This window comes from Castor canadensis, chromosome 6 (genome assembly GCF_047511655.1).
Source record: "Castor canadensis chromosome 6, mCasCan1.hap1v2, whole genome shotgun sequence".
NCBI lineage: Eukaryota > Metazoa > Chordata > Mammalia > Rodentia > Castoridae > Castor > Castor canadensis.
Genome location: NC_133391.1, coordinates 3675861 through 3703517, shown reverse-complemented (window position 1 = coordinate 3703517; position 27657 = coordinate 3675861). Strand labels below are relative to the sequence as shown.

General features: G+C 48.9%; 1 protein-coding gene across 2 annotated transcripts; it reads right to left on the bottom strand.

Moving 5' to 3' along the window:
* Window positions 1–221: 221 nt before the first annotated feature.
* Daglb (diacylglycerol lipase beta) lies at window positions 222–27256 on the bottom strand. 2 transcript variants are annotated; one of them, XM_020173892.2, is made up of 15 exons: window positions 27071–27256; window positions 24742–24893; window positions 18365–18536; window positions 17172–17430; window positions 15352–15474; window positions 14065–14192; window positions 11819–11945; window positions 9722–9805; window positions 8047–8124; window positions 5296–5376; window positions 5068–5195; window positions 2855–2923; window positions 2697–2769; window positions 1327–1577; window positions 222–1210 (listed from the first exon to the last, which is right to left on the bottom strand). In XM_020173892.2, the coding sequence occupies exons 1-15, from the start codon at window positions 27163–27165 to the stop codon at window positions 1012–1014; spliced, it is 2019 nt and encodes a 672-aa protein (XP_020029481.2). In that variant the 5' UTR covers window positions 27166–27256; the 3' UTR covers window positions 222–1011. The 2 variants fall into 2 exon arrangements, with proteins under 2 accessions (XP_020029481.2, XP_020029482.2); XM_020173893.2 differs by lacking the exon at window positions 24742–24893 and having other exon boundaries at window positions 27071–27207.
* Window positions 27257–27657: the final 401 nt, after the last annotated feature.

Here is a 27657-nt window from a genome sequence, read left to right as displayed (position 1 = left end):
TCTGTGACAGTGACAGAAGGCCTCTCCTGAGGTCATATTTCCAGTCCTGAAGGTCAGGGAGTGGGAGCAGCCAAGGATGGTCACTCCTTCCTTCCGCTGCTGGTGTGGCCCCCACAGGAGGGGCCAGGTTTCCTCCAGCACCACTTTGACCCACAGCACCCAGCAGGTGCCGGCCCGGGAGCCAGGTTAGCGCTCCTCCTCTGCCCTTGGGATTCATTCTCCACCACCTGAGCCATGTTCATTGCACTTCTTTTTCTCACCCCGTGGTAAGCTTACGCTTTAGAGAAACCCTTTGAAAGCTGGTACCATGCGATCTTCAGTTATCCAGAATGTGAAACAAGCTTCGTTGCATTTTTGTTCACAGTAGACAGGAAAAACCACTTCAAACCTGATTCCTCTAAACCCACCCAGTGGAGCTGCCTGAAAACGACATACAGACACTGGTGATGTAGAAGTGCTTTATTGTTTTAAAGTGCCCCTGAGCCCTCTGGCTGGCCTCAGAGCCAGAATATAGGACCTGGCAATGACCTGAGGCCTCAGTCACCCACACATAGAAACAAGAGGCTGGAGCGCTGGGCTCAGGAGTAGGGCAGTCCTGCTTACCTTCTGGCCTGCCTCCATCTTCATTTGAGGATGAAGGAGGAACCCAAATAGTGCACACTTATCTAAGTTCACACTTAAGACAAATAGTGGCAGGGCAAGACCACGAGGGGGAGGCTACAGATTCCCTTAGGGCCCTCCAACACTGTTGTCCTGCTAGGACAGTTCTCAGGTGGTCACGGGGGGCTTGCAACACCATTGCTGTCTCGACTCCCATGCCCCCTGCGCTCTCCCCTGAATCCTGAGCCCGGTAATAATACTATGCATTGCTTGAAGCCATCGAGCTGCGTGGTGTCCAGGTTCCCGCTGGTGGACAGTATTGTCCTGGCTCCACAGAAATCCCTCACGCTTTGTTACTCGGAGAACAACTATGTGAGCCCATGGTTCTGGGACAGTTCCCCACAGGCCTGATTACACCACATCCACACCAGAGCCACCTTGCCCGGGACAGGAGAGGCAGGCTGCTCTGTCCGCGACCACGCTGGCCAGGGCTTTCATCAGGATGTCTGGCATGTGGTCCGTCAGCATCTTTGGGCCTATGAGTATTTTGCTGAATGCCGCTTCATGTGACCATCTCGCTCTGTACTGAGCAGCAGAACAGCAGCCAAACCTTAAAAAGGAAAGAGGCCAGCTAGCAGAGCGGCACGGGGGTGGCCTCCAGCACGGGCACTGGTTGCCCCTGGGGGTGAGGCATGGACACAACAGACTGCACAGTGCCACACTCACCTCCCTGTGGCGCCCTCCTCCTCCAGGTGGATGATCCTGCCGGGAGGGTACAGAGGTGGGTACTTGGGGCAAGAGTCCAGGGGGGAGTCACTGGAGAAGCTGTAGGATGGGGACTGTTGTGTCAGCAGACTCTGCTCCCCCAGAAGAGGCTGCGACAAGGCCCCCTGGCTGCCCCCGTCCAGCTCAGTTGGCAAGTTAGTGGGGTTCCCGCCAAACAGCTCATACCAGCAGCCATGCAGCAAGATCTTGTACTGAGGGTGAGACCCAAGACGACAGAAGGTCAGTCCTGTGAGGCGTTCACGGCCATCACCATGGAGACCCGAGGTGGACTGTGCAGTCCATCCAACCATGGGCACATGTGTGCCGGCACCTCTTGGGCGATTAAGACATAATATTTTAAACCAAATCATGCATGTTTTGGTGAAAAATTACCTCCTTATCAGGCCATGGTAGGCAGGAAGTGTACCACTGAGTCATATCCCCAGCCCAGATCACACTTAATTCTTTTTGGGAAATCAGCTTTACTCTGCCTTTAGGACATTAGACACTATTTTCTTTCTCCTTTTTTTTTTGGGGGGGGGGGGGCGTGTTGCTGGAGAATCAAGCCAGGCCCTTGTACACGGTAGACCCATGCTCTGCCACTGGGCGGCCCTACCTGCGATTAGATACTGTCTAAAGTTTGGGGGAGAGCTGATAAAGGAGTTAACAACAAAAACCAGGTCAAGTGGAAACCATCTGTAATCCCATATTCAAATAAAAGCATCTTTTGATACTTTGATACGATTCCAAGGTTTCTGTCACAATTCATACCTTCCATCCCTTTGTTCATTTGGCCACTCCCTCCTGCAGCACCCCTCCCCCCGCCACACACCCCTTTTAAAAATTTTCTTTTTCGCAGTGCCTGGGATCAAACCCAGGACTTTATGCATGCTAGGCAAGAGTTTTACCACAAAGTTAGAGCCCTAGTCCTCCCCACTTTTAAAATCTTCAGTACATCGTGGACCTCAGTTACTGGATCGTGGAAGTTTCTCCTTCGCATGCTGGTGCGGTGCTGTAGACTGTAATCAGGGTCTCACACCTGCTGTTCCGCTGAGTTGCGCTCCCACGCCTCTATCACCATTTTTTTTAAGGGCAGATGTGCCAGGGCCTCATCAAACTCTGAATACCCAGTCTCAAGGCAGAAGGCTTAGTTCTGTCACAGTGTTTTCTAACTGGCCTAGCTGTCGGCTGTCTCAGACATCACCAAGTACTAGACAGACATCCGTTCAGAGGGTGCAAGGAGGACTTCAAGTGACAGCATAAAATGTACTGGGCCGAGAGGCCACGGGAGATTTAGGCATGCAGTCCCCGTAGACCTGGCACCCGATTACCTTAGGCTTGTTACACTGACAGATCACGCGCAAGATTCTCTTCTTCAGATCTTCCATGTTGGCCACGCTTAACCTGTTTAGCAAAAGATCACACTGAGGCTCAGGACTCGGTTTTTTTCAGCGATCCCAACCCCAGACCAACCTTCCAGCACACTGACCTGGGAATCACATCCTTTCCTAGGACAAGTGACACAATGAAATCCTGGGAGTACTCATAAAGAGATTTGCTGAAATTTCAAACGAGAGAAGCTAAATTAGTCTGGCTCTGTTGCCACAGAGGGTGACGGGATGGAGTAACAATGCCAGGCTATGGGAGGTTGGTGCCACCGTTCCTTCAGCCTCTAAAGTATAGGAGCAGCTGGCTGGCCAGAGCCACGACAGACTTATGATCAAGACGACACGGCTGGACTCGGACAGCAGACCCCGCACGTGTGTGGACCCTCCGGCTCAGCTACCCCACTAAGCAGGCTGACCTAAGACAAGTGACACACTTGAAAGGGCAGAGGCCGGAATCCCCACGTGTCCATCCATAGGACGCATCCTCCACGGCTGTGGGTTCTTACAGAATACAGGTTTTCTCTGCTGTGTGATCTCAGGACACACTGTGAAAGTTGAAAGCCCAAAGCTAGAGGCCAGAGGAGTGGGTTTAATATGCTACCTTTTACTTAAGAAATACACGTCCATCTCCTTACATACATGAAAAGCTAAGTAAAAAATCATGCAAAACTACCTACTTCTGGGGCAGCGTGTGATGATTCATGCCTACAGTCCCAGCTATTGGGAAGGCAGAGGTAGGTATCATGGTCCAGGGCTGGACCGAGGCAAAGGCACAAGGCACTCTGAAAAATGAACTACAGCACAAAGGGCTGGGGGTGGAATGGCAATCGAAGGCTTCAAGTCCAAAACAATACAAATCCAAAACAAATCCACCCCACTTCTAGGGTAAAAGGGGAACGAAGCTGGAAACTAGACTGAATGCGTTTGCTTCTTAGACTTGTCTTTCGGACCATGTTAATATTTTCTTGCCCGTGATTAGAAAATAAGTAACAAAAGTCATCCCTACAACCAAAAGCCAGATGACCCCAAGAATGTAGTAGCCAAGCTGAGCAGAGTTATTTCAAGTTACTTAAGACAACAGTGGCTGGCTGTGTGTGGCTAGGAGGAAGGGATCCTAAGAACTAAACGAACCACAGGGAGATCTTGAACTGCATCCAGTGCTCCTCCAGTTGCATGTGAGGCTGGTGTCACCATTCTGCACGTCCACCCTGTATCCAGGCACTCAGGAACCAGCTGGCACCGACATTCCCTGCCTCTCCACGGAGGCAGCCGAGAAGCCACAGCCAGCCCTGTGCTTGTTTTCTGTTTCTGTTTTTTTTAAATTGCGGTTCAATTTCTTTTATAATCTAGGCAAAAGGTTACTTTTACCAGTCCAGTATGTTGAATCAGCAAAGAAAAATATACTTTTCAAAGTCATAAAATTGTCATTATGCATTTGTCCAAACCTGTGGACTGTGACCCCTAGCACAGACTGTGACCGTGGGTGAGCGTGACTGTGTCCATGTGGGTCAGTGGATAGCCAAACAAACAGCTCTGGTGGGGGCGCTGGCATGGGAGGTGGGTACAGAGGTGGCATTTTTCTGTACCTTCTGTTCAATTCTGCTAAAACCTTAAAACTGCTCTAAAAAATAAAGTCTTAAAAAACAAACCTTAGGGCTGGCAGAATGGCTTGCCTAGCAAGCGTGAAGCCCTGAGTTCAAATCCCAGCACTGCCAAAAAAAAATAAAACGGGGCTGGGGATGTGGCTTAGTGGTAGAGCATTTGCCTAGCATGTGTGAGGCTCTGGGTTCAATCCCCAGCAATGCCGTAAAACTAGAGTCTTCTGTAGCTGTCTGCTTCTCCCTGGAGAGCCTCTATGAACACCCCAACTTATGGTTTTGAAGCAAGGAATCTCACACATTTACATGGGCTAGTAAGAACTACCATTCAGGCTGGGCACAGTGGCTGACACTTGTAATCCCAGCTACATAGGAGGATCTCTGTTCAACGTCACCCTGGTCAAATAGTTCACAAGACCCTATCTTGAAAAAACACACAAAAAAGGGCTAGGGGGCGTGGCTCAAATGGTAGAGCGCCTGCCTAGCAAGTGTGAGACCCTGAGTTCAAACCCCAGTACTACTGAGAAACAAAAACGAATCTTAGAATTATGTCTTTTAGGAAATTACAGCTCTGATCAGAGAGATCTAAGAACGGCTGCATGGTTTTTCTTTAGCTGAGCAGTGCTTTAAAGCAAACTCCTCGTGACCGTGAGAAATGGCAATTAGGTGCCCGGCAGACGGCCAGTGGATGGCGTGAGCGGGACCTGAGCACCCACCTCAGCAGCCCCCGGGGCGGGGAGAAGGCGTAGGCCCGCACCTGCGGGTAGGACCTCCTGAGCATGATGGCCAGCAGTGCTGCCGCTCCTGCCCCCAGGCTGTGTCCCACGATGACCAGCCGGTATTCCTAGAGGACAAGAGACAGAGTGAGGTAAAGGCTGAGAGTGACAGCTGGCTGATGGCGGGGGCGGGGGAGGGTGGAGGGGGGGATTGAAAGTAAATCTCACGGGGGCAACGCTGAAGGCCTGGCTGAGGATCCCGTCGTTGATGAGTCGTCGGTACACATATCTGGCGGCCTGAGAAATGCCCTGAAAACAGACAGGGCGGGTGAGTGACACGCGGAGATGGGGGTCACAGTCTGCGTGTGTCTGGGTTCTCCAATTGCTTCCCCAAATGGGATGTGACCTCATGGGGTCAGCGGTCCTGGTGTTTGCCGGCCCTGGTTGTGACGCTGGTGTGACAGGTGCTCACTGCTCCATAGGTAAGGGGGTGGGGGATGGCACCAGGAACACCCGCCATGTCAGCTTGGGATATTTTGCTGTGTGGCTGTGTGACAGCTGACCAGTCAGGGCCCTACTGTTGGTCAGATTTACATCACAAACAGCTGGGTTTTTTTTTTTTTGGCAGCACTGGGGTTTGAACTCAGGGCCTCACACTTGCTAGGCAGGTGCTCCACCACTTGAGCCCCTCCCTCCTGCCTCCAGGCCTTTTATGTTATGTTTTAGTTATTTTTCATATAGGATCTTGTTTTTGTCTGGATTAACCTTGAACCACCATCCTCCTACCTCTGCTTTCTATGTATCTGGGATAACAGTGGGTACAACACCATGCCAAGCTTATTTATTGAGATGAGGTTCCTGCTAAGTTTTTGCCTGGGCTGGCCTCAAACCACAATCCTTCTGATCTCTGCCTCCTGAGTATTGAGTTTAATTTCAGAAAACAATAAAATTTAAAACTTCCTAACTGGGCACTGGTGGCTTACACCTGTAGTCCTAACTACTTGGAGGCAGAGATCAGAAGGATTGAGGTTCTATGCCAGCCCAGGCAAATAGTTCTAGAGACCCTATCTTGAAAAAACCTGAGACAAAACAGGGCAAGCAGGCAGAGCGCCTCAAGTGGGTAAAGGACAGCTTAGCAAGAAGCATGAAAAAAAAGTGTTACCTGTTTTGTTTATAAAAATACAAAGTTTGCAAAAGCAGAGTCAGGCCTCTGCCTTCCACCCTGGCAGCCACTGGGACCCAGGGGAGTGAATCAGTTAAAGACTGTGACATTACTAGTCATCAGGGACCACAGTGAAAGCCACTTCACACCCTGCACGGCCTCCCCTGAAACAAGAGGAAAAGGAGCTGGGGGTGTTGCTCAAGCCGTGGAGGGCCTGCCTAGCAAGCGTGAGGCCCTAGGTTCAATCCCCAGCACTGCCAAAAAAGGGAAAATAAGCCATGACCAGGTGGCTGTGGAGACACAGGAAGTCCCCAGCACAATGGCAGGACTGTGTTATAAATGACACAGTGCTATGGAAGTCAGAGTGACAGCCTGCAAAGTTAAATGTGGAGTGCCACACGTTACAGCAACTCCACTCCTACAGGTGCTCCCACAGGACTGGAGGAGGGAACCCACACAGACGTCACCAGACCCGTGTGCACAGCGGCAAAGTCACAGCAGTCAAAGTGTCCATCGGGTGGATAGGTGTGACCATCCATACAAGGCAATATTGTTCAGTTTAAAAAGGATGGACATTTTGACACGTGCTACATGGGTGAATCTGAGGACATGATGGTCAGTGAAGTAAGCCACTCACAAAATGACAAATGCTGAATGACCACTTCTGCTCACATTACAGCCCTGCAACAACCAAGTCTACAGACAGAAAGTGGGATACAGGGTCCCATGGGCTGGGCATGGGGCCTGAGTGTTTAACAGGCACAGAGCTTGGCAAAGATAAAAAAAAATTGGGGGGTGGTCGGGCACTGGTGGCTCACGCCTGTAATCCCAGCTACTTCGGAGGCTGAGATTGGGAGGAATGCGGTTTGAGGCCAGCCCAGGCAAATAGATCATGAGACCCCTCTTCAAAATAACCAGAGCAAAATGGACTGGAGGTGTGGCTCAAGCAGTAGAGTGACTGCTTTGCAAGTGTGAAACCCTGAGTTCAAACTCCAGTACCGTCAAAAAGAAAAAAACAAAAACAAAACCCAAAAAACTGGGGATAGACAGTGATGATGGTGATGGGTATAGAGCATTGTGCAAATATTTAATGCCACTGACTTATATTCTTCCAAATGGTTAAGACAATAAAACTTATGTGTATTTTACCATTTAAAAAAACTAGCTCTGATCTGAATGGGGTTTTCTTCCCCTCTGTCAGGAGAAACCCACGGCCCCACCCCAACAGCACAGGAAGAGTAAACTAAGAACTTGGCTTTGACCACAGTTCTGTGCAGACAGAGCTTGGGGACTGATGCTCAGAGCAACACAGCGCGTGCCAACTCCAAGGCCCAGCGGGAGCTGTCGCTGTGCTAGTCTGTGCTCTACTAAAGCTGGGTTCACCAAGACGATGTGCTTTTAAAAACTTCTATTGTTTTGGTGAGACTGAGGTTTGAACTCATGGCTTTGAGCTTGTAAAGCAGGCGCTCTACTTGAGCCACACCTCCAGTCCATTTTGCTCTGGTTATTTTGGAGGTGGAGGTCTCAAAAATTATTTGCCCAGGCTGGCCTCAAACCAAAATCCTCCCAATTTCAGCCTCCCAAGTAGCTAGGATTATAGATTTGAGCCACCAGCACATGGCTAGGACAATGCACTTGGCTTAAATGCCAAGTCTGACACTGATTCCCACCACTCCACGGCTCCAGCCAAGTCACTCCATCTCTTTGAAATGGCTTCTCTCAGGAGAATCAGCAGTGAGAATGAACAGTGCCTGGCCCATGGTGACCGTGTTTGTCACTCATCATCACGCACAGAAGACACCCAACCCGGGCTGTACCTTGTGGGCCACACAGTCCTGCAACTCAATTTCCAGGTCAAGGTTCTCACTTTCTGCGGACAGGTCAGTAAGGATGTCCTGTAAAGAAGGTGTTGACAGAAGTGTCAGCCTGTGGCTGGGCTGAGGATGTCTGACTTACAGGACACTCCCTCTGAGGGACAGAGCATGGCACAGTGTCCTGGTCAGACTGCTGTGACACCTGACCTTGGCAGAGAAACCCAGGTGAGGCGGGAGACAGCCTGGTAGGCACCAATGGTGGAGGGAACGTGCGGTGCCTGACACACACCTCCGCCTTCCCCCACTGCAGCCTGTAGTGGGGTTTTGAACAAAGCACTGTTTCCATGCTCAGAGGCCCAGTCAGCGGCTCACTGGGTTGACTGCCACAAGCAAGGGTGCCAAAGGGGTTACCTGGGCACAGCCTTGAGAGAAAGGCTGATGGGGGAAGAAGAGGAGCAGCCCGTCCTCATGGAGACAGCACCAGGAGTCCCTGGGCCCCACAGAGGCCACCTGCTGGGGTGGGCTCCACCCCTATGCTACTTAAAAGCCCCATAGGTGATTCGCTGAGAACGCCTGGTTGCAGTGAACTGTGTGCACAGTGGGACCTGGAAAGGCACTGGGTTGGGTATGGGAGAGGTACCCAAAGGCAGGGAGAGGTACTGGAGGCCTCTGAGAAAGACAGGAAGAGCTGGACACCTTTGGACAGGATAAAGATCAGGCTGGGAAGATGAGCGCCTGGTCAGGCATTGGGACATAAAACTGGTCCAGTGGTGCAGGAAGAGGACTGAGCAGAGTGCAGGTCATGACACTGGGAACAAAGGATGGTCAGAGAGCCAGGACAGCACTCCACAGGCCATAGGTCAGGCAGTGGCGTTGCAGAGGAAGCAGGGCCAACTACATTGTCTCTAAAGGGTTCCTGGGGGCACTGGTGGAACGAACGTAAACCCGGAGCCCCAGGGGGCCCTAGAAAATGCAGGTATGGAGGAATGCAGGTCCTGGATGGGGTGGGGAGGAAGAAGGCTGCACCCAAAGCTGCTCAGAAGCAGAAGAGGGCAGACAGCAGGAGCTCTGAAGTCTTGTTACATTTCCTGGGTCGGCAGAGAAGAATGAGGAAGTGAGAGTGAAGAGTGGCCAAGAGGAAATTAGAAAGCACAGCCCAGAAAGAGGGAAGAGAGTTGACCCGGGAGTGGTCAGGGATGGGGGTGACAGAAGAGGAAGCACTAGGCTGGTGACAGACAAAGGGGGTTCACTGCACCCAGAAAAAAGCCATCCACATGGGGATTGGGTGGAGGGTGGTGCTGATGAGGACCCAGATCAAGAACCTGGTGACCAATATATGTCCTACTTGGTTCTGGGCCCAGGAAACTCATGGGGAGGACTGGGGCTGGGGCCTTAGCCAGCACATCAAGGGGTGAGCAGGAGGGGAGCCAAGCGGTGCCCCTGTTGCAACCCTGTGGGTGGGAGGCTGAGCCCTCTGGCATCTCTGCTCCTGACAGCAGTTAAGAGAGAACAGCCTCACCCCAGTTTTGCAAAGGGTGTGTTTCACAAGCCCACTTGCTTCCTCCCCCACTTCCTCGGTGTTTTCCTCTGTTGCTTAACGTTTTCCTCTGTTCCAAGCAGCCACAGCTCATTGAGCCACACTTCCTGCTCCCACCCGGCTCCCAGGTGCCAGCATTACCTGCAGAGACATGGTCCCTCTCACGGCAACGACGACAGACTCCTTCCTGTGATCCAGAGCCACTAAGAAGGGCAGCTCATAGACCTGAAGGGAGGAAAGGAGCTGCCAGTCATATGAAGCCCAGCCATGCTGGTGTCGCTGTTCACACAGCAGCTGGTTACTACAAAGAAACCTGGATGCCTGTGACCCAACAAGAAGGATCCATAGACCAGCTTCTCCCACCTCACCCTCACCAGCCCGGGGGACTGACTACTTTGATCCTCTGTGCACAAGTCTTCCAGAAAACCTGCTGCTGGGCAGATGTCCTCTCTCGTAGGCTCTCTGACTCTCCCTGTCAGATCTACCACTCTGCTGTGTAAGGGCACTCCACCTCCTCCGCTGGGCCAGGCTCCCCGGTCAGTCAAAGACCATCCCGGGACAGGGGAACGACAGGTGCCACTCATGACTTTCAGCCTGCAGCTGTCACCTCCTGGGGTCTTGGGGCAGGCCTGGCTCAGTCCTGTTAGGTGATGACCAACGCAAGACCAGTGTCCTCTTCTTTGTGTGGTCTAAGCCCCGGCAAAAGCTTTGGGTGTTAGCGTGCACTTTCATTTGGGGGCACCCAGGCTCCTGGATTCAGACTTGGTGTCCCAAAGGTCTTGAAAGGGTTGGAGCAGGGCAGAATTCAGCACTGCTCCTTCCTGCTGTGGTTCCAGTGACTGTCCAGTTCTCAGACTTGGTCCTCATCTGAAGACAGAGTATATGTCACCTAACTCTGAAGACAGCTGTGCAGAGTAGAATGAGAAAGGCCTGACCCAGGGGAAGCAACTGCCCAATAGTCACTGGTCTGTGGGCACCAAGCAGGGAGGCAGACCATCACCTGTCCAGCTGCCACAGGACAGGGCCGTGGGCACGCATGCTGACTTCGTGTGGGCCCCTGAACAGCTCCCCGGGCAGCCTCCGGGAAGCCATCTTTCCTGACACCCAGTGTCCTTCCTGCCATGACCACTTTGCAGGGCAGTGCCGTCCAAGGCCACTCAGAGCCTCGCTCCAGTCTCCGAGTTAACTGGGGTTACTGAGCTGAGCATCAGGACTTGTGAAGCAGTTTGGGGGCTGCTGAGCTGCAGGGTAAAGGTTCCCAAATTATCTGCACCATGAAACCAGGGCAAGTTCAACAATCCTGAGAAAGGTCCCATTGCTGGAGAGTCTGACTGAGCTGACCTGCGGGTGGGGGCTGGACTGTAAGACATTTAAAAGCTCCCCAAGAGATTCTGTGAGGTGGTCAAGTCCAAGAATCTCCGTGTTCCACTAGTGGTTCTTGGATTTGGGTGTGGAGGAGAACGGCATAGAGGGCTGCTGAGCAGGGTTGGGCATGGACTGTTGAAGCTGACAGCTCCAGCTTCATGAGATCCCTAAGGGATGATGACAACACATCCAAAGTAGGAGACCCATGACACTACACTATTGTTGATGGAGTTCAAGACTCAGAACACAGCCAGGTGCAGTGGTTCATACCTGTAATCCCAGTTACTCAGGAGGAGGTAGAGATTGGGAGGATCTTGGTTTGAGGCTAGCGCTGGAAAAATGTTAGGCCAACAAGCTGGGTGATGTACACCTATAATGCCAGCTATGGAGAGGCTGTAGGTAGGAGGACCATGAACTTAGGCTGGCCCTAGGCAAAACTATGAGATCCTACCTAAGAAGTAACTAAAGTAAAAAGGGGTGGAGGCATGGATCAAGTGGTAGAGTGCCTGTCTAGTAAGCAAGAGGACAGAGTTCAAACCCCAGTACCAACAAAAAAAGAAAAAGAAAAACAAAACCCAGAACAAGGATTATTAACTCAAGCAACCTGTGTGGGATGAGTTCCGCTAGAGCTCACGGTTCTGCCCAGGACACTCTTACGTAAGAAACACAGTGATGAAGCCTTGCTGCTCCTGGGTTACTCTGGGTTTCTAGCCTGGCTCCACAGAGCTGTGTGGGCTTCAACGGGCCTGTTCGCTCCCTGGAACAGCGCCGAGTGTGCGTGTCTGCATCGTGTTAAGAATAGTTGTAGCCCCACGGGATCTCAGGGCACTGCAGGACCCACAGCTAGCTCAGAGCCATTGCTTCATCGCATACCCTGTCGTGGAAGCTGACGTGAATGAAGTCCCTGTACTGCAGCCCCGTCGTCTGCAGGATGGAGCCAAAATGACAGTTGAGCTGGTCACCTCCAACCAGGTCATACTCTGTTGTTCTGCTTCTGCAGCTAAAACAAATGGCAAAGAAGGGCTGGAGGTGGTGCTCAAATGGTAGAGCGCCTGCCTAGCAAGCGCCAGGGCCTGAGTTCAAACCCCAGTGCTGCCACCAAAAAGATAGCAAAGAGGTCAGTGACTGTGCCAGCCTGAACCCTCACCAAGGGACGGTGATTCCCACTGTAGCATTGGGCATTTCCAGGACAGCCTGGTTAACACAGATGGCTTTTAAAAGAAACATTGTGTATATATAACCTCGTACTGAGCCTACCGCTTTACATAGTGAAAAACAAATATAACCAGTGAGAATGGAGAACCAAACCTCCCCAGGTTAGTAACCGTTATTGTGAAGAAGACACAAACATGAAAAGAACTCATCTTAATAATCTTTTTTGTTTTGGTTGGTACTGGGGTTTGAACTCATGAGACCCTATTTGGAAAAAAAAAAAATCTTAAAAGCAAAAGGGCTGGGATATGGCTCAAGTGGTGAAATGCTTGCCTAACAACAGTGAGGCCCTGAGTTCAAACCCCAGTACCAAAAAAACCAGAATGAGATAATCAAAAGGACAGAGGCCAGTCTGCAGACCCAAGTCTGGAACATTTTGAGTACTATACTTACTACAAAATGAACAGCAGTGAGTTCCAACCTGTTGAATAAAGTAAGAGCCTGTATCCCTATACTGATAATAAACAGTAGGGAAGGAAAAGATTTTCAGTCAGATGACAACTAATGCAGAGGAAACAGTGAATTTAGAAAATTCACAATTTTACAACTATTCGAGTAGTAACTGACTCACATGAGGGTTGACAGACGCTAGAACTACCGGGTGAAAGTCTGGATATTGAAACGACCTCCCCAGAGATGGCTTCTTATGAAGAAGGGGAGGAGACATCATGTGTGGCAGAACCTGGCCATCATGCCTCAAGCCAAGGGATCAGTGTTAACAGCCTCAGGGGTGGGACAATAGGCACCATGTGTCCTGACAGGAAGTCTTAGGAAGGACGTACTGCTCCGCACATTTCTGCCCCAAATCAAACTGAGATCTCATCACAAGGAAACCATCAGGACTAGAGGTGTGGCTCAAGTAGTGGAGCACCTGCTTTGCAAGCGTGAAGTCCTGAGTTCAAACCCCAATCCCATCAAAAAAAAAGAAAGACTACAAGGAAACCATCAGACAATGCAGATGGAGGACCCTCCTACGAAAAGTCAACACTGGCTCTTTAATATGTTAGTACTGTAAAAGACGGAATGGCGAGGAACTGTCCCACCTGAAGGAGATTAAGGCGAGGGACTCCTACATGGAGGAAAATCTGCTGACAACAGTATTACTGGGACAACTGAAAGAATCTGAATACAAGTCATAGATTAGTTAGTGGTCAATGACCAGGGTCCTGAGTTTTATGATTTCATAGGAGTTATGTAAAATTAGGACATTCAGGGTGGAGTAATGAAAGATAAAGAGGTAGAGATGGGCGGGGTGCTAGTGATTCACGCCTGTAATCCCAGCTACTTAGGAGGCAGAGATCAGGAGGCTCGAGGTTCGAAGCCAGACTGGGCTAATAGTTTGTGAGACCCTATCTTGAAAAAATCCATCACAAGAAAGGGCTGGTGGAGTGGCTCAAGGTGTAGACCCTGAGTTCAAATCCCAGTACTGTAAAAAAAAAAAAAAAAGGGATGATATACCTACACAGTGCACGGGACGTGATGAAGTCAGAGCTGGTTTCCCTACATTAAGGACTTAGGTCTTCTTTCCTGTGTTCCTGCAAGCTTTTGAAATACTCCAAAATACAGGGTTTTTTTGATCATATTGGAGTTTGAACTCAGGGCCTCTTGCTTGCTAGGCAGGAGCTCTATCGTTTGAGCCACTCCACCAGCCCTTTTTGCTCTGATTGTTTTGAAATAGGGTCTCATTTCTTTTGCCTAGGCCAGCCTGGACCATGATCTTTCTATTTTATGCTTCCCACCACAGCTGAGACAACAGGCATGAGCCACCCTGCCCAGCTCTTGGCTGAGATGGGGTTTCATGAGGTGGCCTTGAACTGCAATCCTCCTGATCTCAGCTTCCCATGTAGCTAGGATTTTTCTTTGCAAAAGATGTGTGGACATGGAGACCTCCCACCGTGCCAACCTACCAGTCACCACCGATCCTGCAAAGGCCTGTGAATGGGTTTCTGTAAATGTAGAGAGGCCACCCATAGGCGGCTGCTGCAAACTGCATGTAATGGTGGCAGTTTTCTAATTCTGCATCCAGGTCAGCTTCCTGGAGGACAAAGAAAAAGGCAAAGTGTTTAATGTAAGAGAACTCACCTTGGACAGGGTGAGCACACAAAGATTTCAAACCCAAGCCTTTCAATTCTAACTCTTCCTGCTTTCTGCTCAAGGACTTAGAGCACTCGGAGGACTTCTGTGGGGAAAGCGGGTCCTTTTTTATGGTGGTTTTTTGGTTTGAACTCAGGGCTTTGTGCTTGTTATGCAGGCGTTCTACCACTTGATCCACTCCTCCAGCCCTTTTTTGTAATGGGTTTTTCGAGATAGGGTCTCTTGAACTATTTGCCCAGGCCGGCTTCAAACTGATTTCTGCCTCCTGAGTCATTAGGATTACAGGTGTGAGCAATCATGCTGGCTGGAACGCTGGTCCTTAACTACAGTCTGCAGCAGATTCCTCCTGAGATGCAGTTGAGGGTGGAGAAGACAACAGCAAAAAGACCCTAGTGGTTCTTGCAGAAGTCACTGACCCCTGCCTGGATCACTGGATCCTGGATCACTGCACTGAGTCCCTTGGATCTCCAGGCCTGTGCTGCCCAAGGTCTGGCTGCTTTACTGAGGGGCAGAGGACATACACAGTCTACATGTGACTTCTTCCAAAACCATAAAAACCTCTGGCATGAAAACAACTACTATGCAAAGCTGAAATATTTCTGTTCCCTAGACCCACAGAAGAAAGAAAACACACAGGGTTCAGGTCCCATCCCAGAAGGAAGTTTTCTGGTGCATGGCATCCTACAGTGAGTTTCCTAAAACCAAAGGTTGAAAATGTGATGGACTGGCCAGAAATGGGCTCCCACTATCTGGACCCCAGGTGCCGAGGAACACCAACCAGAAGTCACAAATTGGGCTAGGGCGTGGCTCAAGTGGTAGAACACCTGCTGAGCAAGCATGAGGCCCTGAGTTCAAACCCCAGTACCACAAAAAAAAAAGTCTCAGGTTGGAATTCCAGCCCAAAGGCTACAGAAATTGCTGTTGACTGGCTGCGTTTTTCTGAGACACAGTCTTGCTCTGCAGCCTAGGCTGACCTCGCGGTCACAATCCTCTGGCCTCAGCACTAGAATTACAGGCATGTACTACCACACCTGGATTTAGGGATGTATGTCTGAAGGTCTCTGAAGAGGCTGGATAATCCAGCAGTCCTTTGTGATTACCTGGGAGTGGCCTGGGGAGTGGCTGATCACCTCATGAGGATCCTGACTGTTGCTGATGTTGTCCTGCTGCTGATGGAGGAGGGCCAGGCCTGCCGCAATGTCACTGGGCACCAGGTCTGTGTCCTGGGTGAGAAACGAGAATGGCCTGTCATGAAACCCAGCAGGAACCCTTCACAATTCAGTTCACGGAGCTCACGAGTGCACATGCACTCACACACAGACGCACTGACATCTACGAGGGTATATGAGAAAGCATTTTCTTTGCAGGACTCCTATGCGTGAGCTTGACATTTTTTAATAAATACATATTTTAACTGGGGATGGCACTCAGGGCCTCATGCTTGCTAGGCCTGTCCTCTGCTTATTTCATACCTTGTCCTCAGACAAATCCACTAGATTAATCTCTATGTCATCATTCAGCTCAAATGACTTACCTATTTCTAGCTCTTTTGTAAAACGGGAATAAATGGCTAAAAATTTAGTCCAAGTTTATCCTCTCACTTCTTTCTTTTTCCTTTTTGGTAGGATTGGGGTTTTGAACTCAGGGCTTTGTGCTTGCAAAGCAAGTGTTCTCCTGCTTGAGCTGCACCTCCAGACCATTTTGTTCTGCTTATTTTGGAGATGGGGGTCTCTCGAATTATTTGCCCAAGCTGGCCTCAAACTAACCCTTCCGATCTCAGCCTCCCAAGTAGCTAGGATTACGGGCCTCTTGAGCGTCTGTGATGGCTTTGTTGAAGCACAGTCTGCGGTAAGTTTTATGAGACTGAATGTATGCTCACTGGGCAAGGCATGTCCCTAAAGAAATCCCAAAGTACAAGAGCAACACAGTCAATCTTCTGAGTCTGACTTTCCCTTCTTTCTTCAGGACAGATGTAGAGGAGCCAGAAATACTTTACCAGCTGGGCATGGTGGCACATACCTGTAATCCTAGCACTCAGGAGGCTGAGGCAAAAGGACCATGAGTTCAAGACCAGCCTGGGCTACATACTGAGGTCCTGTCTCAAAAAAAAAAAAAAAAAAGAAAGAAAAGGAAAAAGAAATCCTTCATATCCACGGGCACTTTTAACTCACAAGAAAGGCCCATGTACTGGCTTTTGGGCCATCAGTTCTGCCTCTGATGTAGACTGAGAAGTCCTTGAGAAAAGCCAGTTTCTTCTCTTCCACATATCTTGAGAATATCTTGAGGCACTCCTGTAAGATTTAGGAGTCACACCTCCCTAACCACCACGTGGAGGCTGCTGCTTTGGCCTGGTGTCGTACTGTGCGGCCAGCCTTGGGCAGTGCAAAGTCAGACACCACAGAGAAGCGAGAAAGATGGGAAGTACGTGGGATGCTAAGACTTGGTCTTGATCAAACGTAACAGCTGTTTAGCGTAAGACATCTACGACAAGACAAAAGCATGTACTTGGGTATGAAAGGAAAATGAGTATTCCCAATCCCTCAAGAGAGTGCTGAAGAAAGATGACATCCTTTCCCCCCACAATTATTCAAGCTTTCCTTCCAAAGTGGATGACTGCTCCTTTTCTACCATGATGTGAAGTGGTGAGACAGAGTGGTCTGTTATACCCCGGATACAGGATGCTGTCTACACCTGCTGTCAGCCGAGACAGCAAATGCACGGTTTCCATTACACTTGTCAGTGAAAGGGCACACCTGAGCCAGCGAGGGCCTGCAAAACAAGGCCTGTACAGTCGGCCCGGCCCCGTGCCCAAGGCCCAGGCTCTCGAGGACCACTGCATGTGGGTGGGGCGCGGGCTCGCAGCATGGAGGAAAGTGTTCACTGCAACAGAAGAAAGAGGCCACACCAGATCCTTGCTTACTGAAAAGTAGGTTGAGAAAAGCTCAGCCGTACTGGAAAAAGCAACTCGAGTGTGGTCGTCATTCCCCACGCAACAGCACAAGAACTTCATTCTGGTTTCCCACACGCTCGTGGCTGCGGTCTTGAGGCCATTAAGGAACTGGCTCGAATCATTACTATCCAGGTGACCGGGACTGGCAGAGGAATATGGGGCCATTCTCCCTCCCAGTGGGTCGAAGACAATGACAATGGTCACCACAGTGGCGGCGATAATGATCCAACTGCAAAACACAGAGTGGAAAAGGCTTGGTGACTGTGGGCCTCCTCTCCAGATGCCTGGTTACTGCATCTCTACTATGAGACCCAGGAAGATGACTGTCTTCTAGAAGGTTCCTCACCAACCCATAGTTGACTCAGACCCCACAAACACCACAGTGCCACAAGTAAAGACCATAAAGGAAACAAGAGCCTCTGGTGGGCAGAGGGGCAGCCTGGCCACAGAAGACTCTGGAATGAATTGTCTATAGCCCCTGGTTCATGACTCAAGCACCTCGTCCTCCGGGCCTCAGGATTCTTCTGGATCAAACCAGAATTTCCATGTTGTGAGACACTCTGACAGGGCTTCCTTCATCACTATTTCTAGATTGGCGAGGCACCTCCATGAGTGGACTCTGCCGCCCCCTGGCTGTGTGACTCTGGAAAGGCAGCTGACACACCAGCCTCAGTTTCCTTATTCATGACACAAGGGGACAGAGCTAAGTCATCGCTAAGACTTTTAGCCTTGAGGATGTGAAATCCTATTATAAACCTCAGTAAAGTAGGATTCCCTATCACAATTTCAGACACTCCTACTTTTTCTCAGCTACCTTTAGTTTGTTTTTGCTTTGGTCTTTGGTTTTCTTTCTTCTTTTTATTAAAAAAACTTTTTTTTTTTATACCTGCTAAAGGTTCTCTCTTTCTTCTTACAAGTGAAATGAGGGAATGCAGAAAAGTGAGACCCAGTGACAAAGAAAACATCACCAAGTACACCATGGCAGAAGGACCATTTCTAAAAACAAGTGTCTCTAAGCTGTCACCAGGTACTCAGACAGACCCAGTCCCAACTATGCCAGGAAGTTCTTGGGATGTTCAGTTGTTTGCTGGGTTCTTCAGAAAGGTTCGCATGCCTGTGTCTCAAGGGCATGAGAAAGTGAAAGAGAAGATGGACGAGCTCACCTGACGATGACGGTGGCAATGATGCCAGTGACAACTGTCCTGTCACACTGGATTCCTTTCACTACCCAGGCGGTCCCCAGAGAAGCCCAGACTATCTCTGGCAGGAAGAGTGCCAGGCGGATGTACAGCAGCTTAGTCATAGACTTCCGTGGCCCAGGATTACAAATGGTTCCTGAAATACAGAAAAAAAAATCAACAACTCACTTGAAAAGCTTCCTTTCTACAAAAATATAGCAACTAGCAGGACATGGTGGCTCATGCCTGTAATCCCAGCTATTTGGGAGGCAGGGAGATCACGGTTTGAGGCCAGCCTGGGCAAAAAAGTTTGTGAGACTCCATCTTAACAATAAAAGCTGGACATAGTGCATCCTATTATCCCAGCTAGGCAGGAAGCATAAACAGGAGGATCACAGCCCAGACCTGCCTGGGCATAAAAGTGGGACACTATCAGAAAAATAACTAAAACAAAAGGGCTGGGGGGTGGCTCAAGTGGTAGAGTGCTTGCCTAGCAAGCTTGAGGCCCTGAGTTCAAACTCCAGTGCCATAAAACAAAAATCCACCAACTATAGTACACGCCTGTACTGTGCCTACCCCACTCTCCAACTCCTGTTTGCACTTGGCAACTAAGGCCCAAGATTGCGAGCAGGTGACGGAGGTCAGGAAGCCAGGCGAAAAGTCTCAAGTTCATTTTCTACTCACTGGTGATCAGAACCACTTCTAAGTTCTGAGTAGGGTGCCCATAAATCATTGCCCAAATTGGGGTGCCTGATGATACCAGGACAACAGAAGTGCTCCTTGCAGTTGCTCAATTTTTTTTTTTATTTTTTGGTGCTACTGGAATTTGAACTCAGGGCTTTGCACTTGCAAAACAGGTGCTCTACCACTTGAGCCACACCTCCAGCTTGCTCAGGTTATTTTGGAGATGAGGTCTCAAGAACTGTCTGCCTGGGCTGGCTTCAAATCATAAACCTCCTGATCCCAGTCTCCCTAATACCTAGGATTACAGGAGTAAGCTACAGCACCTGACCACTTTTTATTTCTTTTGGGGAGGGGTTTGCCAGGGATGGAACCCAGGCCCCCATGCAAGTAAGCATGCACTGTACTGCTGAGCTACACCCCCACTCTGGAAGTGAGCAGTTCTGATGTGTGAGGCTGGCTGAAGAAGCCTACCACATAGACATGACACTTTTACTGTATTTGTAAAAAGAAGAAGTATCAGTCGAGGTCTGTGTGTTTAAGTCTCTCTTTTTTTGTGGTACTGGGGTTTGAACCCAGGGCCTAGCAAGTGCTCTTCCACTTGAGTGGCATGCCCAGCCCTTTTGGCATTGGTTAGTTTTCAGATAGGGTCTCACTTTCTGCCCAGGCCAGCCCGGACTGTGATCCTCCTATTTGTGCTTCCCATGTAGCTGGGGATGACAGGTGTTCAGCCATTGGTTGAGATGTGGTCTCTCTGACTTTTTGCCTGGGCTGGGTTTGAACCATGATCCTCCAGATCTCCACCTCCCACATAGCCAGGATTATAGGTGTGAGCCATGATACCCAGTGTGTGTCAATCCATGCTTGCATCCTTCCTTTCTTCCTTCTTTCCCATCAGTCTTTTTTTGGTGATCCTGGGGTTTGAACTCAGGGCCTCACGGTTACTAGACAGGCGCTCCACCACTTGAGGCATGCCTTCCAGCCCCACGCTTTAATTCTTTATGTAAAACATCAACTCTTTCCCTTTGGGAAAAAGCTGGGAGGAACTCTAAGTGACACAAAAATGCTGTTTAATTAAAACTAAAACTGACTGAAAAAAAAAATCTAAAGAATGGTGTGGTAAAGAAACAGCCTTTCAATTCTGTGTTAGAATTACTTCACATGGTCACATCTCAAAACATGAGTCACTATCTGCCCTCATTTTTTGGCGCAAAGACAAATGTTATAAGTAATTGTGACAGCTCTCTTTCTCTCCCTCCCTCTCTCTCTGAGGGACATAGGGTGGAGGTACACAAGAGGTCAGTCCTACGCCCTGGAGCCTGTTGCTGTGCAACAGTAGCTGACCCCAGAGGAGCGGGAAGTGATATCTGCTGACATGGCTGAGCTTCTAAATAAGGATTCATCCTAGCAGCATCAGCAGCCATCTGCCCAACTCTCCAACAGACACCGAAGCTGTGCCTTTACGAAGTCTCTGTTACGAAGATGTGCCTTCCTGGAAAAACGTTTTCAGTTCATTCACATATTTACTTCCTTCTCAAGATAAAAGGTCTGGTGTGGACCTGGCTGCTGCAGGAAGCATCCTAGCTTGATAAGCCCATTGCCCAAGGGCATGGCTGCACTGGCATGTCCTAAACCCAGGTCAGGTAAGTAACAGTGACAAAGAGAAGGCCCATGTCACAGATCGCAACAGTCTTCTGTGGCAGGAGATGAGCAATGAGCTCCTGAGACACAAACACAGAGGAGACGTTGAGATGCCCCATAGCCAAAGCCCAGAATGGCAAAGGGCAGGCTTCATTTGTCAGGGGTGTTCTTCTATCAAAATATGGTAGCCAGGTACGATGGAGTACACCTGTAATCCCAGTTACTCAGGACACAAAGGCAGGAGGATCCCCAGTTCTAGGCCAGCCTGGGCAAAGTTAGTGAGACCCTATCTCAAAACTAAATAAAAATAGGGTGGGGGTACAGTGGCTCATGCCTATTATCCTAGCTACTTGGAGGTTGAGATCAGGGGGATCACAGCTTGAAGCCAGTCAAAAAAAATTTGTGAGACCCCATCTTAACCAATAAAAACTCAGGTGTGCTGGCATGTGCCTGCCATCCTAGCTACTTGGGAAATATAAATAAGAAGACAGTAGTCCAGGTTGGCCTAGGCATAAATGCAAGACCCTATCTCCAAAGTACCTACACCAAAACAGACTGGGGGTCTGGCTCAAGTGGTAGAGCACCTGCATAGTGAGCACAAGGTCCTGAGTTCAACTCCAGTACCAAAAAACAAAACTGAAAACCAAAAGGGCTATGGACATAGCTCAAGTGGTAGAGTGCCTGCCTGTCTAGGACCGAGTTCAACCCCCCAGTACTGTTAAAAAAAAAATCACAGTAGCCATACATGTGGACCATACCTAATTAAACCTCCCATACAGTAGCAACTGTAGGATTTCATCTGGGAGGTTCTGAAATAAAAAAACAGAAATGACCACAGCAGTATCAAGATTGTTCCCAACTGAGCTATACATTTCTATAGCCAAGAAAGAGGCCCTGTCTTTTGGATAAAGATGACTAAATTCCATCTCTTCCAAATGTTCCCTCTACAGCATGTTCTCCTTTTAGAGAGGACTGTCAGCCCAAAGCTAAATACATGTCCTTCTGCTCGAGTGACAGAGTAATTATTGAGCCCCAAGTGAGGCAAGTTATCTGTGTTCCAAGAATAGAATTTACCATTGTGTTAATGGTTTTAAAATGTATCTGAAATTTGAAATTTGTGGAAAACTCATCGATTCAGTTTGGGTACTGCATGTAAAAGGTAAAAAGTTCAAATAGGGCTGGGGGCCGCCAGTGGCTCACGCCTGTAATCCCAGCTACTACGGAGGCTGAGATCGGGAGGACTGAGGATTGAGGCCAGCCCAGGAAAAATTCACAAGACCCCTCCACCCCACTTCCGAAATAAACAGAGAATGGACTGGAGGTGTGGCTCAAGTGGTAGAGTGCCTGTCTTTGCAAGCGTGAAGTCCTGAGTTCAAAACCCAGTCCCACCAAAAACAAAACAAAACAAAACAAAACAAAACCCAAAAGACAATTCACAGTGCTAATCCACACTGTACATGTTCAGTTTCTTTCCTTCAGCGTGTGGCACCAATAACAGTCTGGTCCTGGAGATCAACACCAAACACAGAACTGGGGACTTTTCCAATCCAGACCCTATCAGCCCATGGTTCAGAGGGACACTAAAATGTACAGGGCTCTATTTTCTACATTTAAAAAAAAATTTTATTTTTTTCTTATTCATATGTTCATAAAATGCTTGTGTCATTTCTCTCCCCTGCCCCCGCCCCCTCCCTATTTTCTACATTTTGTTGTAGGAAGTGAGCACATGTCACTCTTCTCAGCCAAAGTCCCAAGGCCTTTTTCTTGTGAAATACTTCACCACTAACGTCTCCTACTTCCACATCTCTGCCAGGAGCTAATGTGTTTCAATTCATCATTCCAAACTGTGAAGATCCTAATTCTAGCTGGGTGTGGTGGTACATCCCTGTAATCCCAGAACTTGAGAGGTGGAGACAAGGAGGATCATGAGTTCAAAGTTAATAAGCCCCTATTTAAAAAATAAAATAAAAACAAAAGAGCTGGAGGCATGGTTCAAGTAGTAGGGCATTTGCCTAGCAAGCTTGAGGCTTTGGGTTTAATCCTTTGTACTGCCAAAGGAAAAAAAAAATCTAGATTTTCTCACTTATTACATCAGCCAGTTTACCCTTGTCATCTACGATTTGATAAACATGCTTCCTGCATGCTTCCTGACCTAAGCAGTGATAAACCACTGAAATATGGCGGATGGTGACATGCCATATTGTCTTGCATCTGATGAATTTTTTTTTTTTTGGGTACTGGGTTTTGAACTCAGGACCTACACCTTGAGCCATTCCACCAGCCCTTTTTGGTGATGGGTTTTTTCAAGATAGGGTCATGCTTTGGGCTGGCTTTGAACCGTGATCCTCCTGATCTCTGCCTCCTGAGTAGTTAGGATGACATGCGTGAGCCACTGGCACCCGGCTCTGATGAGTTTTTATTTACTAATGCATTTCTTCACTGGTCACCAGCGTGCTCAGCTATTCCATGAGTCAGAACCATCAAACAGGGAAGGTTTTCAACATTTGCTGAGACATTTCCAGAATATGACTGCAGAAAACTGTCGTATGTAGAAAAAAACAAACAAACTACATGTAGAGCCGGGTGGGCTGTCACAGGCCTGTAATACCGGTTATGAGGGGGGCTGAGATGTGAGAGTGGTGAGTTCAAAACCAGCCTGGCTACACAGAAAGACCCTGCCTCAAAAATAAAATAAAAATAGGAGTAATTCTTACAACTCATTAATAGAAGGATAAGTAATCTAGTTTACAAATGTAGAGAAGGTGACATTTCTCCAAAAATGATACAAAAATGTCAGCATCGTTACTCATTGAGGAAATGCAAATCAAAAGCATTAGATAACGTTTTATACACACTAGGATGGCAAGTCAGGAAATCAGATAGCAGCGTATTCTACTCTGCTGGGAGGAATGGTACAGCTCAAGAGGTTACAGAGAGCTCCCGTGTGACCCAGCAACTGTCCTCCCAGAGACTGGAATTCACTCAAGAGAAACGAAAACATGTCTGTCTACCCCAAAACTGTATGCCAGTGCTCTTAGTAACATCATCCATCAAAGTGAAAAAGCAGAAACAACCCAAACGATGACTGAATAAGTAAAATGTGGTATAAACATTCAATGTACTTTTTTTTTTGGTACTGAGGCTTGAACTCAGGGCCTACCCTTGAGCCACTCCACCAGCCCTTTTCTGTGAAAGGTGTTTTGGAGATAGGGTCTCTTTAACTATTTGCCCAGGCTGGCTTCGAACCACGATCCTCCTGATCTCTGCCTCCTGAGTAGCTAGGATTAGAGGCATGAGCCACCAGTGCCCAGCCTCTGTACTCTTATTCAAAAGAAATGAATGAGCCCAGTGTAGTGGCTCACAACTGTAATCCTAGCTACTAGGGAAGTGGAGATTGGGGGTATCATGGTTTGAGACCAGCCTGGACAAAAAAGAAAAAAAAAGCTAGCTAGACCCCATTTTAACCAACAGCTCCACAAGTAGCACGCCTGTCAACCCCACTACGTGGGAAGCATAAACGGTCCAGGTCAGCCTGGGAAAGACACAAAATCCCATTCGAGAATTACATAATGCCAAAAGGGCTGGGGGAGTGGCTCAAGTGGTACAGCACCTGCCTAGCAAGCGTGAGGCCCTGAGTTCAAACCCCAGTGCCACCAAAAACCCCAAATTCATCCAGATAAAATGGATGAATCTTAAAAACATTTTGCTATGTTTAAGAACCAGGCCAAAAGGCCACAAAGTGGATAATTCCACTTATATGATATCCAGAATATCCAAATTTATACAGAAGGCAGATTAGTGGACACGTGGGGCTGGGTGGACTCCAGGAGGAAGAGAGATGACTGCTAATGAATCCAGACATGATTTCTTTTTGGGTGACAAAAATGTTCTCAAGTGGACTGTGATGACAGCTGCACAATTCTGTGGACTCGGTGAGAACCACTGACGTGGACCCTGTGAGGGGGTGAGTTGCGCGGAATGCAGATTATAACCTTGTAAACCTGCTAAGATCAGAAGGGACAGAGAGGGCTGCTTCTTACCCTTCATGCTGACACACACGATGGCCAGCACGGGACATATGATAACTGTCAGGAGAATGATGAGAACTATCAGGTAAGTGCTGAGCAGGACTCCGCCAGCACAGTCCAGTTTCTGCCGGTGCATGAGGTACAAAGTCAGGCTGCCAACCCACCTGTTGAGAAACAGTGAGGGTCAGAAATGGGGTCCAAGTTGCTGCTTTGTAAAATGTGATACAAAGAAATAAAGGGAGCTGGGTGCTGGTGGCTCATGCCTGTAATCCCAGCTATTTGGGAGGCTGAGATGGGGAGGATCAAGGTTTGAGGTCAGCCCAGGCAAATAGTTCTTGAGATCCCCTCATCTCCAAAATAACCAGAGCAAAATGGACTGGAGGTGTGGCTCAAGTGGTAGAGCACTTGCTTTGCAAGTGTGAAGCCCTGAGTTCAAATCCCAGTCCTACAAAAAAAATAGAAAAGATATAAAAGTAGTTGATATTTTCCAAAACAAGGCTAAGGTTCACTGTGGAATGTAATTTTCATCAATAAAACATCTCACACGTCAAGTAAAGACCATGGCTTTTTCTTTTGTGAGTTTTATACTTTCCAGAGCTGCTGCTGCTGCTGCTTCTTCTTTTTTTTTTTTTTTAGTGATTCTGAGACTTGAACTCAGAGCCTGGTGCTTGCTAGGCAGGTGTTCTACCATTTGAAACATGTCCCAGTTTTTAGACTTTTGATGTTTCTATCACTGTTGTTGTTTTGACTTACTGGTAATAGGGTTTGAACTCAGGGCTTCATGCTTGCTAGGCAGGTACTCTAGCACTTGAGCCACTCCTTCGTATCGCTGTTCTTATTTTGTTTCTGCCATGATCCATTTAAAACCACTTGGAGCAAATGTAATGGGTGCTACTGGAAGACAGCCTGTCACGGCTCAGAAACATGCAAAGTAATAAGCCAACAAACCATGTGCTTGCTGAATTATTAACAAGACAATTTTTATATGTGTGGATTAACAAGAAGGTGATAAACACATGTTGTAACCTGTTGGGTGTAGCTCAAAATCAAAAGAGCAGGAGGAGAATTACGCAAAGATGTTTCCTGGTACACACTGATAAACTCAAAAGGAGAAGTCCTGCACCTTCACAACTACATTTTGCAATTCGGCACACAATAATGAGAGATAGCATTGAAGCCAGGTGCTGGTGGCTGTAATCCTAATCTTAATTACTCTGGAGGCAGAGATCAGGAGGATCATGGTTTGAGGCCAGCCCAGGCAAATAGTTCAAGAGACCTTATCTCAAAAACACCCCAAAAAAACCCAAAAAACCATCACACACACACACAAAAGGCTAGCAGAGTGGCTCAAGATGTAGACCCTGAGTCTACCACTTGGCAGGAACACCCCATTGAGGATTCAAGCCCAGTACCCTTAAATGGTACTGGTTCAATCCCCAGCTTTGAAAAAAAAAAAATCTGCCTAGATAACTGATCATGTTATCAGTTTGGCAGTACTAGGAAATGATCATAGAGAATGATCTCAGAGAAACCTGGCTCTGAAAAAGTACAAAATTCTTGGGAGTGGCTCATCCCATCACTCGTTTAGTTCCCCTTACCCTGGGGAACACATTTTTCAGAATAATATGAATCCTTGCCAGCCCCTCTGAGAACTGACTTCATGCAACACTGGTCTCACACTTTGCAAAGACAACAGTTTATTGCCCAGGCAACCTGCTCCTTGTGACATTTCACCACCAACAGGTTCAACAATGCCATGGAGCCCGGCGCCAGTGGTTCATATCTGCAAAACCCCAGCTACTCAGGAGGCAGAGGAAGATCAAGGTTCAAAGCCAGCCCAGGCAAATAGTTCTTGACACCCTATCTTGAAAAGATCCAACACCAAAAAGAGCTGGTGGAGTGGTTCAAGTGCTGGAGTACCTGCTTAGCAAGTGTGAGGCCCTGGGTTCAAACCCCGGAACCACCAGAAAAAAAAAATACTAGGGAAGAGAAATTAGTTCCCAACTTTGGCTTTGTAAACAGATGTTTTGCTATCCCACGTGGAGTGACAGTAAGTGGCAGAGCCAGGCTGAAGGAAGAAGGGCTGGAGGCCATGTCTTTCAAATACCAGTGACACCCGGGAAGACCTCGTGCCCTGCTGCACAGGTGACGTGGGTACCTGTACGATGGTGACAACGACAGCACCTACCTCCTCCTCCGTGGTGATGGGGGGGAGCACAAGACCTGCCAATGCACCTGCAAGGCGAGCGCCCCGCTCAAAGACGTGCGACTTTGGTGACTGTCGCCGGGCACAGCGCGCCCCCCAGACCCTCCAAGCCGCCTGCAGAGCGGCCTCGCTTACCACAGCACTCTTAGGAACAGCTCGAAGAACCCAGGGAAGACCAAGTCGTCGCTGGCGATGGCCCAGCGCCGGCCGAAGAGCACCATCCCAGGCATGGTGCCGGAGCCGCCGCACGGCCTTACACCGCCGCACACAGCTCTGGCCACTTGCTGCCGCCGGAGCCCTTTAGACTCCGCCGGCAAATTGACTGGGAGCTCTGCGCATGCGCGCGCGCGCGGGATTATAATTTTCCCCAGGGCCACGCCCAGCGCGTGCGCACTCCGACCAACGAGCAGCGCACGCGTACTGACTCACGCTGCGCCTTCTGCGCTTGCGCAGATCCATTGACCAGGACGCTGCACGCTATGACAGGTGTATGAGCCACCGGCGCCAAGCTGTTACCTGTTTTTTGTTTTGTTTTGTTTTGTTTTTGTCTTGGTCTGTAGTTCTTTCTGCATGCGTAGACGAGGATCCTGAGGGAAAAACGAGTAGAAAGTCCGTATTTCTGGCACCTCCACGTTATCCGACACCGGTTCTAGTAACAGGAAATTGCAGCCGTCTGTATGGTTCCCGCTGTAGGAGTCCTGCACTCCTGGAGTTCAGGGCCT